Below are 14441 nucleotides of genomic sequence, written 5' to 3' on the forward strand. Positions count from 1 at the left end.
GGTGTGTGTGTGTACACACACACACACACACACACACACATACACACGATAGAAGGAAGATCCACCACCAAACCAGATTAGTTTGTTCCCCCCTCCCTCCCCCTGTTTGTTTTTCCTGACTTTCCACCTTTTTTCTCTCCTCTCCTTCTCTCCCTCTCTGGGGAATATTGACTGTATTTGCACACAAGCAAAAGGGCTGGAACACTGGACTGTCGTTCTGGAACACTGAACTGTGTCAATGTGTGGGATGGTTAAGCCACTAAAGTCCTCAAAGTATTGTGAAATATAAAGTAATGGATTAACCTTCCATGGACAATATATCTGTTTCACCAAGGAGCAAGGGAATATTAAGTCAGAACAATGACCAGCAAACCTAACATATTTATATACATTTTTTTTTTTTTAAGTATTTCACCTTTATTTAACCAGGTAAGCTAGTTGAGAACAAGTTGTCATTTACAACTGCGACCTGGCCAAGATAAAGCAAAGCAGTGTGATACAAACAGGTAAGGCAATAAATAGGCCATAGTAGCAAAGTAATTTCAGTTTAGCAAATTAACACTGGAGTGATAGACATAGAAGCACCAAAGGACAGATACATAACCCCATAATCCAGATACCAACAGCCAATACTGTACGAGGCAAATATAGATATCATCCTATCACATGTCATTATTTATCTTCAGTGTGCATTGACCGCTTCCTGTGACTATGCAAAAGGGTCAGTGTACAAGGGAACAGTTTTCATCACTCGGACCACAAATAGGAGCCATGCTGATAATATGACTCCTTCAGACCGAAAAGAGGAGAAGTGTCTTCTTTACTTTACTGAGGCACACATCCTTGAGTTCCTGGTCATTCCTTGCACACCGTTCACTTCTTCTTCCCTCCAAAAAACAATCCTTCTGTCCAGACTCATAGGTAAAACTCATATTAGGTTGACTCTATGGGCTAAACTCCTATTAGGTTGACTCTATGGGCTAAACTCCTATTAGGTTGACTCTTATGGGCTAAACTCCTATTAGGTTGACTCTTATGGGCTAAACGCCTATTAGATTGACTCTTATGGGCAAAACTCATATTAGGTTGACTCTATGGGCAAAACTCATATTAGGTTGACTCTATGGGCAAAACTCATATTAGGTTGACTCTATGGGCAAAACTCATATTAGGTTGACTCTATGGGCAAAACTCATATTAGGTTGACTCTATGGGCAAAACTCCTATTAAGTTGACTCTTATGGGCTAAACTCCTATTAGATTGACTCAATGGGCTAAACTCCGATTAGGTTAACTCTATGGGCTAAACTCCTATTCGTTTAACTCTATGGGCTAAACTCCTATTCGGTTAACTCTATTGGCTAAACACATATTAGGTTAACTCTATGGGCTAAACTCCTATTAGGTTAACTTCTTCGATATAGGGGGCGCTCTTTTAATTTTTGGATGAAAAACATTTCCGTTTTAAACAAGATATTTTGTCACGAAAAGATGCTCGACTATGCGTATAATTGACACCTTTGGAAAGAAAACACTCTGACGTTTCAAAAACTGCAAAGATATTGTCTGTGAGTGCCACAGAACTGATGTTACAGAAAACAACCAGATAAAAATACAATCAGTATGTGCCGCATTTTTTGAAACCGCCTCATGGCAATGACTCCTTATATGGCTGTGGAGGAGCTAGGAGTCAGCTTACCTTTTCCACGTTTTCCCCAAGGTGTCTGCAGCATTGTGACGTATTTGTTAGGCATATCAGTGGAAGATTGACCCTAAGAGACTACATTTACCAGGTGGTCGCTTGGTGTCCTCCGTTGCAATTATTGCGTAATCTCCAGCTGCAAGTACTTTTCCGTTTGCTACTGAGGAGAAACCCAACTGCCACGAAGGATTTATCATCGAATAGATATGTGAAAAACACCTTGAGGATGATTCTAAACAACGTTTGCCATGTTTCTGTCGATATTATGGAGTTCATTTGGAAAAAAGTTTGGCGTTGTAGAGAATGAATTTTCGTTTTTTTTTTCTTAGCCAAAAGTGATGAACAAAACGGAGCGATTTCTCCTACACAAATAATATTTTTGGAAAAAATGAACATTTGCTATCTAACTGAGAGTCTCCTCATTGAAAATATCCGAAGTTCTTCGAAGGAAAATAATTTTATTTGAATGCTTTTCTTGTTTTTGTGAAAATGTTGCCTGTTGAATGCTAGGCTTAATGTTATGCTAGGCTATCAATACTCTTACACAAATGCTTGTGTAGCTTTGGTTGAAAAGCATATTTTGAAAATCTGAGATGACAGTGTTGTTTACAAAAGGCTAAGCTTGTGTTTCAATATATTTATTTCATTTCATTTGCGATTTTCATGAATAGAAAAAGTTGCGTTATGGTAATGTGCTTGAGGCTATGATTACGCTCCCGGATACGGGATTGCTCGTCGCTAGAGGTTAACTCTATGGGCTAAACTCCTATTAGGTTAACTCTATGGGCTAAAATCATAGGTTAACAATATTGGCTAAACTCCTAGGTTAAGTCTATGGGCAACTGGATCCTGGACTTCCTGACGGGCACCCCAGGTGGTAAGGGCAGGTAACAACACATCAGCCACTCTGATCCTCAACACGGGGGCCCCTCAGGGGTGCGTTCTCAGTCCCCTCCTGTACTACCTGTTCACTCATGACTGCACAACCAGGCATGACTCCAACACCATCATTAAGATTGCTGATGACACAACAGTGGTAGGCCTGACCACTGACAAAAATGAGACAGCCTATAGAGAGGAGGTAAGAGACCTGATCGTGTGGTTCCAGGATAACAACTTCTCCCTCAACGTGACCAAGAAAAAGGAGATAATTGTGGACTACATGAAAAAAAGGACCGAGCATGTCCCCATTCTCATCGACTGGGCTGTAGTGGAGCAGGTTGAGAGCTTCAAGTTCCTTGGTGTCCACATCACCAACAAACTAACATGGTCCAAGCACACCAAGACAGTCGTGAAGAGGGCACAACAAAACCTATTCACCCTCAGGAGACTGAAAAGATTTGGCATGGGTCCTCAGATCCTCACAAGGTTTTACAGCTGCACCATCGAGAGGATCCTGACGGGTTGCATCACTGCCTGGTTTGGCAACTGCATGGCCTCCAACCGCAAGGCACTACAGAGTGTACGGCCCAGTACACCCCACCCCCCCCACACTGCTCCTACTCTCTGCTATTATCTATGCATAGTCACTTTAATAACTCTACCTACATGTACATATTGACACCGGTACACCCTGTAAATGGCCCCGCTATTGTTATTTACTGCTGCTCTTTAATTATTTGTTATTCTTATCTGTCTTTTTTTTTTGGGGGTATTTTCTAAAAACTGATTTGAAGTCTATGGGCTAAACTCATAGGTTAAGTCTATAGGCTAAACTCATAGGTTAACTATGGGCTAAACTCAACTTAACATCTGCACATTTACGCTACTGATCAGCTGGAAATCGCAAAATCCTCTCATTCCACACACACTATCATGCCAACACCAGTTAGCAGTCAAAACAAGACCATTTTCTAACAGCTAACTGCTGATTAGCCTACTAGCACATCTTCTCTTCAGCCCTCACATGGAGAAATACTGCTTTAGCCTTTCCTGAGTCAGCTGCTGCTGATTAGCGCTGGCTGCTACAGTAAACAATCAGTCAATGAAGAGCCCTCCTTGGAGAGACAGCACTGTCACTGCCTAACTAGCCTCCCTTCAGAAACACTGTGGATTGCTGCTGTGCGAGAGCGCTAAAGAGTAGCTGTTGATTGAAACAGCCTAGCATTTGAGTGCTAATGCTACGCTAGGAGGAGCTACACTACCTGTCAAATACACAAGCATTGCTAAATGCTAATCATATGGGCAACTTGGCAAAGCTTGCGGTCCTGTTGGACATGTTACATGCTATGTGTACACGTGTTTAGCATACTGTGCCTCTATCGTGTAGCTGTAGTGTGTATTGACATGCATTTGTAGTTGTTCGAAACTAATAAGTTCGATTCTTTGAAGGCGTTCCGGGTCTTTGTCGTGCTTTTCATCTGCAACATGAAATCAAATCAAATTTTATTGGTCAAATAGTTAGCAGATGTTAATGCGAGTGAGGCGAAATGCTTGTGCTTCTAGTTCCGACAGTGCAGTAATATCTAACAAGTAATCTAATAAATTCACAATGACTACCTTATACACACAAATGTAAAGGGATGAATAAGACTATGTACATATAAATATATGGATGAGCGATGGCCGTGCGGCATAGGCAAGATGCAGTAGATGGTATAGAATACAGTATATACATATGAGATGAGTAATGTAGGATACGTAGACATTAAAGTGGCATTATTTAAAGTGATTAGTGAAGGCAGGTAGCGGCAGGTAGCCTAGTGGTTAGAGCGTTGGGCCAGTAACCGAAAGGTTGCTAGGTTGAATCCCCGAGCTGACAAGGTGAAAATCTGTCATTCTGCCCCTGAACAAGGCAGTTAACCCACTGTTCCTGGGCCATCATTGTAAATAAGAATATGTGCTTAACTTTTTAGTGACAGGGGGCAGTATTCGGAAATTCGGATGAATGACGTGCCCAAAGTAAACTGCCTGTTACTCAGGCCCAGAAGCTAGGATATGCATGTACTTGGTAGAATTGGCTAGAAAATACCCTGACATTTCTGAAGCTGTTAAGATAATGAGTATAACTGATACTCTGATATGGCAGGCAAAAACTCAAGGAAAATCCATCCAGGAAGTGGGATTTGTTTGATGCGAGTGGTTTTCCATTGAATGCCTATTTACTATGTAATTGGTTAGGGCCCAGATTGCAGTTCCTATGGCTTCCACTAGATGTCAACAGTCTTTAGGCATGGTTTCAGGTTTGTTTTCTGAAAAACGACGAAGAAAATTTTATTTTTGGTTAGGGGACTGGGGAAGCATGCATTACTGGTTTGCGTTCTTTTTCCTTTCTATTGTCTGGTTGAAATATTATCGATTATTTCTATAATTGACACCGAGGATTAGTTATAAACATCGTTTGACATGTTTCAACGAACTTTACCGGTACTATTAGGATGTACTCGTCTGCATGTTTTGACCGCCTTTGAGCCAGTGGAATACTGAACAAAACGCACCAACAAAACTGAGTTTTTGGGATATAAATAGGGACTTTATCGAACAAAACTACCATTTATTGTGTAACTGGGACCCTTTTGATTGCAATTAGATGAAGATCTTCAAAGGTAAGTGATTAATTTTATTGCGATTTCTGACTTTCGTGACTCATCTGCTTGGTTGGAAAATGTTTTCTTTTTTTTGAGCGCGAGGCGCTGTCCTCAGAAAATCGCATGTTATGCTTTAGCCGTAAAGCCTTTTTGAAATCTGACAAAGCGTCTGGATTAACAAGAAGTTAATATTTTAACCGATGTATAACACTTGTTTTTTCATGAATGTTTATTATTACTATTTCTGTCATTTGAATTTGGATCTCTGCAATTTCAACGGATGTTGTCGAGGTGGGTCGCTAGCGGCACACCTGCACCAAAGAGGTTTAACTGACTTGTCTAGTTAAATAAATAAAAAACTTTATTAAATCCATTTATTACATTTATAAAATTCAACATACCAATTAGGATCTGGCTAAAAATACTTGAATCAGTTATAAAAACCCATTGGCCTTTATGGTTGTGAGATCTGGGGTCTGCTCATCACCAGGTCTGGGGTCTGCTCAGCATTCACAAAATGGTACAATCACCAAATTGTGACTCTGCATGCAGAATTCTGAAAAAACATCCTCTGTGTACAATGTAAAATACCAAATAACACATGCAGAGCAGAATTAGGCCAACACCCGCTAATTATCAAAATCCAGAAAAGAGATGTTAAATTCTACAACTATCTAAAAGCAAGCGATTCCCAAACGTTCCATAACAAAGCCATCACCTACAGAGAAATTAAGCTGGAGAAGAGCCCCCCCAAGCAAGATGGTCATGGGGCTCTGTTCACAAAAACAAACAGACCCCACAGAGATAGAAACACAATTAGACCCAACCAAACCATGAGAAAACAAAACGATAATTACTTGACACATTAGAAATAATTTACAAAAAAACTAAGCAAGCTAGAATGCTATTTGACCCTAAATAGAGAGTACACAGTGCCAAAAAATATGGCCACTGTGACTGACCCAAAATTAAGGAAATCTTCGACTATGTACAGACTGAGCATAGCCTTTTGGACCTGGCTCTCAAGAGAAGACAGGCTATGTGCACACTGCCCACAAAATGAAGTGGAAACTGAGCTGCATGTCCTAACCTCCTGCCAAATGTATGATCATGTTAGAGACACATATTTCCCTCAGATTACACAGACCCAGAAATAATTTGGGGAAAAAAACTATTTTGATAAACTCCCATATCTATTGGGTGAAATACCAGTGTGCCATCACAGCAACAAGATTTGTGACCTATTGCCACAACACTCACAAAAGAATAAAGACATTTCAAGTTTCATATTATGTGCAAATAAAGTACAAAAGGGGAAATAAATAAGTATAAATATGGGTTGCTTTTACAATGGTGTATGTTTTTCATTGGTTGCACTTTTTCTGTAATGTTTACTGTTTTTTTTGTATAATTTATTGCACTTTTGTTTATTATCTATTTCACTTGTTTTGGCAATGTAAACATGTGTTTCCCATGACAATAAAGACTTAAATTGAGAGAGAAAGAGAGCCAGCCAGCCAGCCAGCCAGACAGACAGACAGACAGAGAGCTTCAGAGAGCTTCAGAGATGACAGGCTTCCTCTCCACATTTTCAGCCTCAGTGAATCACAGCACCACTTATCACACACACACACACACACACACACACACACACACACACACACACACACACACACTTCCTCATTTGCAACTCTAATCCTCTAACTGACAGATGGTCCCATGCATGTGCACACCAAACAACCCAAATATCCTTCCAACACACCCTTCAGCAGGCCCTCTACTTGTGCTCACGCTTATTCTCCACATGCCTACAAACTAAACTCCGGCCAAACTTCATAGACATGACCACTGGTCAAAAGACTAATCAGGTGTGTTACTGCTGGGAAAATAGAAACACTGACCAAATTCCTTCTCGCCATGAGCACTGGTAATGAAACCAATCAGCAAGCATTTGGTTTATTACATCAGGTGTGTTAGTGATGGACTGGAACAAAAACCTGCACCAGTCATAAGTGTATCAGAGTGTTAACTCCCCAAGGTCTTCTGGAACTCGATCTAATTGGCTAGTCTTTGCTTTTTTGAATGTGTTGTGTTTGTGCTGGGCGTAACAAAATCATGAGAGAGCGTCAACTCACCGAGGTCTTCTGACACTGGATGCTGGTACTGTTGAAGCGCAGTGCGGTAACGCTATGCTCCTCTCCCTGCACGTGGAACACACACTCGTAGTTCTTCTGGCCAGACTGGGGCTGGGGCAGGTTGCAGGCGGCCAGGGTGATTGGCTTGGTCACACCCACAGGGATGTAAATCTGGGTAGAGGGAAGGATCTGGGGACAGTCCTGAAGGGGGGATAGATAGGTATGGAGAGAATAATCAGACAAATGAAGAGATTAAGAGAACAATATGTTTTTTCATATATTGTTATGTCGTTTTAATGCTTTTATGTGATCCGCTGTCTTGATGGAGGGTGAGATGAAGGACCGGATGGATGAAGGGAGGGAGAGAGGTTTGGGTAACTTGGTTGTTCACAGACAATGTCAAGTAGTCTTTGTGACAGTATAACATCGGCTTATGACTTGACATGATACTCAAAAGACTTGCTTAAAAAAGAAAGGAAAGCCTACAAAGCTCTGTGATAACATCATAATGTTTCATCCCCAAAGACAGAACAAAGAGATTGAACTGCAGTTTAACTTTTTTGGGGTAGGGGGCAGCATTTGGAATTTTGGATGAAAAGCATGCCCAAAGTAAACTGCCTGCTATTCAGGCCCAGAAACCATATAATTGGTAGATTTGGATAGAAAACACTCTAAAGTTTCCAAAACGGTTCAAATAATGTCTGTGAGTATAACAGAACTGAAATGGCAGGCGGAAAACGGAGGATAATACATCCAGGAAGTGCTATTACTTTGAAATGGGTGTTTTTCCATTCACCATTTAAAGGGATAGGACCCATATTCCGTTCCCCATGGCTTCCACTAGCTGTGAACAGTCTTTAGACATTGTTTCAGGCCTTTATTCTGAAAAATGAGGGAGAATGAGCAGTTTCAATGAGAGGCCAGTGGAAAATCCCCAACCTGTTTGGTGCGCAGTCCCGAGAGCGTGCCTCTCTTGTTTTTCTTTAATATTGATGACGCTATTGTCCGGTTGAAATATTATCAATTATTCAGGCTAAAAACAACCTGAGGATTGATTATAAATATCGTTTGACATGTTTCTACGAACTTTACGGACACGATTTGGAATTTTCGTCTGCCTCTTGTTGCATTTGAGCCATTGGATTACTGAACAAAACGCGTTAACAAAATTGAGGTTTTTGGATATAAAGAGGGACTTTATCGAACAAAACAAACATTTATTGTGTAACTGGGAGTCTTGTGAGTGCAACCATACGAAGATCATCAAAGGTAAGTGATTAATTTTATTGCTATTTCTGACTTTCGTGACTAATGTACTTGGCTGGTTACTGTTTGTAATGTTTTGTGTGCTGAGCGATGTCCTCAGATAATCACATGGTTTTGAAATCTGACTGGATTAACAACAAGTTAAGCTTTATTTTGATGTATTGCAATTGTGATTTCATGAAAGTTAAATATTTATAGTCATTTCATTTGAATTTGTCTGATTTCGGATAAGACGTTTTAAATGTGTTTATGACAAGTCATTTGCAACATTTGACGATGGCTTAGATCATTAAAAACACTATATTGTCTTCTATTACTGTTGTGGAAAGCCTTGGAGGTCCAGAGTGTGTGTGTGTGTGTGTTCTTCAACATCAACTCAATAGAACTTGGGAACGGTTGCACAACGTGATTGTTAGTGGGTGGAACAGCCCCTGCTCTTTAGACCAATGCCATAGAACCAGTTCACTCAGTCATGTAAATGAAACAAAGTAAGATGATGTAACACTGTCGACAACTGCAAACATTTTACAAACAAATACCGTATGCTAAAGAAGTAAAACAAAAGTTGCAACTTTAAATCAGTTGCAGCATCAGTGATACTAGTCCCATACAACTTGACATAGTATCACCACTCCCTCCCTCACTCCCTTACAAAATCTGAGAACTACACCCTAAACCAGTGCTTCTTAAACCTCTCCTCTGGGACCTCCAGACATTACACAAGTGTGTTGTAGCCCTGAACTAGCTCATCTGACTCAAGGTGTCAAGGGCTTCTGACATAAAAAGGGCTTTATAAATAAATTTGATTGATAATTAGTTGACAAGTTGAATCATGTGAGCTAGCAGTTAATACATGGAATGACTGGCAGTCCCTTGAGGAGGTTTGAGAAAGGCTGCCCTAAACATATCAGAAACGTACCAACACAACTTATACATACCAGTACAGCACATCTGCCTGAGGTGCTAGTATGCAGTAAGCAGTTATGTTGTGATTAGTGCAACAGTGTTCCCCCGGGTCCAACAGATAATGGTGTGTTTGTTAATTTGCTTATTAGCCTCCTCAAACATCTGAACCCGCTCCAACACTAAGCTCATAATGACTAGGGAATTACTACGGACAGAACACCAGCCTGCTGACAACACACTGACAATAATGAACTAGCACGGAGGGAGAGGGAACAAGGGAGGGAGAGCGGGAGGGCAGGAGGGAGAGGGAGGGAGGGTGATGGTGGAGGTAGGATGAAGAGGCAGAGGGAGTGTGAAGAAAAAGACAGAGGGGAAGAAATAAAAATATTGACAAAGAGATGTAGGTAAAAGTGAGAGGAAATGGATCGGCGCCAAGGAGGAACAGGCAGTAATAGAAGGAGAGGGTAAAGAGGGAGAGAAAGCTAAAATATCGATACACAAAAATAGATAGGGATGGCAGAGAATAGAGAGAAGGAAAGTGAGAAAAAGAGGAAAGTGAAAGCAAAAAGAGAGAAGGAAACAAATACATCCTCCCTCCGCAGAACTGCATTCTGACTTGCCCCTCCCTGTATCAAAGTCAGAGATATAGATCCGTTCACACCAACACCAACAATCGGCTCTGTTTCACGTGTATCCCAAGCCTTGACAACATCCTAATTAATTAATTGCCTGCAGCCTCGGACAAATATGGACATTTGAGCAGGGAGCTAGATCAAGATGTATAATAATGTTTTAAGTCTTGACTTCTGAAAATTAGAAAGGAGCATTGTTGAGGAATTTGGGGCTGTGAGCATTCTAGGCGAAAACAGCACAAAATTCAACAAATTCAATAAAAATCAACACGCCCTGCATTTTTATATTTTGGCTGTCTTTTGATATTGTGCTCTATTCAGTGTATTAGTCTTGTCCATAAAATCCATAAAAATGTGATTTTCTATAAAAAGGTCACATGATTATTAGGGGCCTAAAACAGATCCCTGGGGAACCCCCATTGCAGATTCCAGACAATGAGACTTTCTGATCATCACATATACACACTTTCCTTCAGCCTTAATTTAGACTCATTCCACTTTCCATGACTGTCCCTGCTGGCAAATCTACACAGCTCTTGGGAAAATGATTTGGATAATAAACAAACACCCACAGCTTGTTACAAAGTAAGCTTAAACACACCGCATGATTGGATTGGGCTAAACACAGACGTGTGTGTGTGTGTGTGTGGTGTTTTTGGTGGAGTACATCCAAGTTTCCTACCCCCGTTATATGGCAGGCTTAAGGGGCCTTCCTCCAGACCACTTGTTTGTTTTACTCAACTGCTGCCTTGGGGCTTCACCGCCTACGGCTAACCAGGCAGGAAGAAGAGAGGCATTGTGGGAGATGAAGTCCACATACAGAACATGGATTCACTTGAGTGCATATGACAAATCTGAAAAGACCCTAGTCAAACAAAGCCGGTTACCAGGAATTTCAGGGTCAAGGCAAAATACCATTTAGTTGTAGCCTTTGAATGTACATGCAGTTGACTTTCTTTTGGTTTAAAACTACAAATGCTTCATTAATAAGACATTCTAAACATTGCAATTCTTGCATCACAAGACAAATGTCTCGTCTCACTCGTAGACATTTTCATTCAATAGTTTAAGGCATGAAACCATGACAGACTACAGAAAGCTGTTATTTAAGGTCAAAGGTATTCAGAGATACCATATATTCTCCTCTCCCATAAATTTGTATTCCCTCTGATACTTCAGTTGATAGTTCCAATGTCTCGCCATGTCGGTGACGGAGGAAAAACAAGTGTCAGGTGGATAAGATAATCTGCACCTCACATATGAGAGCAAAACCCCTTTCAACACTAGCCAAGTGCATTTAATGAGACGACGATTAGAGATCGTGTGTATATGCGAGTGAGCGTGAGTGTGTCTTTTATATAAATAAATAAAAGACAGTTCTGAGGCAAGAATCTGACAGGATATGAATAAATAAAGCTCAAAAAACATTGTGCATATGTAATGAAGCGACTGTCTGGACGTGGTAGGTTTTTAAGACCAATCCGATCCATAATTAATTAGCTCTCTGATGTGGTGGAATACAGCTAAGAAGGATGGGGGATTGAAATAGCATGTTAAATAACAAAATAAGAGTCAAAAAGCTTTGGGAACAGACTGACACCTACGTCATCAAAGTGGGGAGACTTGGGGACAATGTTAGGGGACACGGGGGAGTGTGTGTTAAGGGTTTGACATGGGGAGGCATGAGTTAAGGCTTTGACAAGGGGAAGCGTGCGTTACATCTTTGACAGAGGCAAAAGGAGGGTGACCCGGGGATGTTAGAATGTCACTGACTGCCCCGTCTACATCTCCTATGAGTGAGGGCGACATCTTGGCCCCTAAAAAATATGTCCCATGACATCATAATGCATCTTATGTCAGCCATTGAGAATAATTATATTATAATATACTATATTATGTCACCATTAGGCTATTGAGTCTGCCAATAAGAATGCGATGATTGACAGAGTCAAAAGCCTTGGCCAGGTCGATGAAGACAGCTGCACAGTATTGTCTTTTATCGATGAGGTGCACCCAAGACCAGCTCGGAAACCAGATTTCATAGTGGAGAAGGTACGGTGGGATTCAAATTGGACGGTCATCTGTTTGTTAACTTGGCTTTCGAAGATTTTAGAAAGGCAGGGCAGGATGGATATGGGTCTGTAATAGTTTGGGTCTAGAATGTCTCCCCCTTTGAAGAGGGGGATGACCGCTTTAGCTTTCCAATCTTTGGGGATCTCAGACGATACGAACGAGAGGTTGAATAGGCTAGTAATAGGGGCTGCAACAATTTCGACTGATCATTTTACAAAAAGAGGGTCCAGATTGTCTAGCACATCTGATTTGTAGGGATACAGATTTTGCAGCTCTTTCTGAACATCAGCGGTCTAAATTTGGGTGAAGGAGAAGCGGGAGGGCTTGGGAAAGTTGCTGCAAGGGGGTGATGAGATGTTGGCCGGAGTAGGGGTAGCCAGGTAGAAATCATGGCCAGCCATAGAAAAACGCTTATTAAAATGATGGATTATCGTAGTTTTATCAGTGCTGACAATGTTTCCTACCCTCAGTGCATTCGGCAGCTGAGAGGAGGTTCTCTTATTTTCCATAGACTTTACAGTGTTGTCAACTTTTTGGAATTAGTGCTACAGGATGCACATTTCTGTTTGAAAAAGCTAGCTTTAGCTTTCCTAACTGACTGAGTGTAATGGTTCCTGACTTCCCTGAAAAGTTGCGTATCGCGGGGGCTATTCGATGCTAATTCAGAACACCACAGGATGTTTTTGTGATGGTCAAGAACAGTCAAGTCTGGGATGAACCAAGGGCTATATCTGTTTTTAGTTCTACATTTTTTGAACGGGGCATGGTTATTTACGATGGAGAGGAAAACACTTTTAAAGAACAACCAGGCATCCTCTACTGACGAGATGAGGTCAAGATCCTTCCAGGATACCCAGGCCAGGTCGATTAGAAAGGCCTGCTCGCTGAAGTGTTTTAGTGTTTGACAGTGATGAGGGGTGGTCATTTGACCGCGGACCCATTATGCATGCAGGCAATGAGGCAATGATCGCTGAGATCCTGTTGAAGACAGCAGAGGTGTAATTAGAGGGCAAGTTAGGTTTTAGGGTTGTACCTGGTAGGTTCCTTGATAATTTGCGTGAGATTGAGGGCATCTATCTTAGATTGTAGGACGGCCGGGGTGTTAAGCATGTCCCAGTTTAGGTCACCAAACAGTACAAATTCTGAAGATAGATGGGGGGGCAATCAATTCACATATAGTGTCCAGGGCACAGCTAAGGGCTGAAGGGGGTCTATAACAGGAGGCAACGGTGAGAGACTTGTTTCCGGAAAGGTGGATTTTTAAAAGTAAAAGCTCAAATTGTTTGGGCACAGACTTGGAAAGTGACAGAGCTCTACAGGCTATCTCTGCAGTAGATTGCAACTCCGCCCCCTTTGGCAGTTCTATCTTGTTGGAAAATGTTATAGTTAGGGATGGAAATTTCAGGATTTTTGGTGGCCTTCCTAAGCCAGGATTCAGACAAGGCTAGGACACCCGGGTTGGCAGGGTGTGCTAAAGCAGTGAATAAAACAAACTTAGGGAGGAGGCTTCTAATGTTAACATGCATGAAACCAAGGCTTTAACGGTTACAGACGTCAACAAATGAGAGCGCCTGGGGAATGGGAGTGGAGCTAGATGCTGCAGGGCCTGGATTAACCTCTACATCACCAGAGGAACAGAGGAGGAGTAGGATAAGGGTACGGCTAAAGGCTAGAAGAACTGGTCGTCTAGAAACTGGAGCAGATTTCTGGGCACGGAAGTATAGATTCAAGGCATAATGTACAGACTCGGGTATGGTAGGATGTGAATACAGTGGAGGTAAACCTAGGCATTGAGTGACGATGAGAGAGGTTTTGTCTCTAGAGGCACCCTTTAAGCCAGGTGAGGTCTCCAAATGTGTGGGGGGATGAAACAAAGGGGCTAGCTTAGGCATACAGAGCAGGGCTGGAGGCTCCACAGTGAAATAAGACAATAATCACTAACCCAAACACCAATGGATAGGGCATATTGACATTAGGGAGAGGCATGTGTAGCCAAGTGATCATAGGATCCAGTGAGTAGCTAGGCGAGCTGGAGACACAGGGATTCAGACAGCTAGGGGGCCAGAACTAGCAGGCTAGTAGAATTGTATCGGGGGACGTCGCGACGGACGAGCCTGTTGGTTACGTCGGCAGACCAGGTGTGATGGATCGGCGGGGCTCCGTATCGGTAGTATAAGGATCCAGGCCAATTGGCAAAATA

At 41.8% G+C, this 14441-nt stretch overlaps 1 protein-coding gene across 1 annotated transcript in view; it reads right to left on the bottom strand.

Annotated features, from left to right (window-relative positions):
* The window catches only part of LOC115120658 (plexin-A1-like), a 409850-nt gene that overhangs the window by 140854 nt on the left and 254555 nt on the right, over positions 1-14441 (bottom strand). Inside the window, exon 10 of the mRNA XM_065003449.1 lies at positions 7365-7565. Within this exon, the coding sequence (XP_064859521.1) occupies positions 7365-7565 (201 nt within the window). The remainder of the gene's footprint in view (positions 1-7364; positions 7566-14441) is intronic.

Source organism: Oncorhynchus nerka, linkage group LG2 (assembly GCF_034236695.1).
Source record: "Oncorhynchus nerka isolate Pitt River linkage group LG2, Oner_Uvic_2.0, whole genome shotgun sequence".
Taxonomy (NCBI): domain Eukaryota; kingdom Metazoa; phylum Chordata; class Actinopteri; order Salmoniformes; family Salmonidae; genus Oncorhynchus; species Oncorhynchus nerka.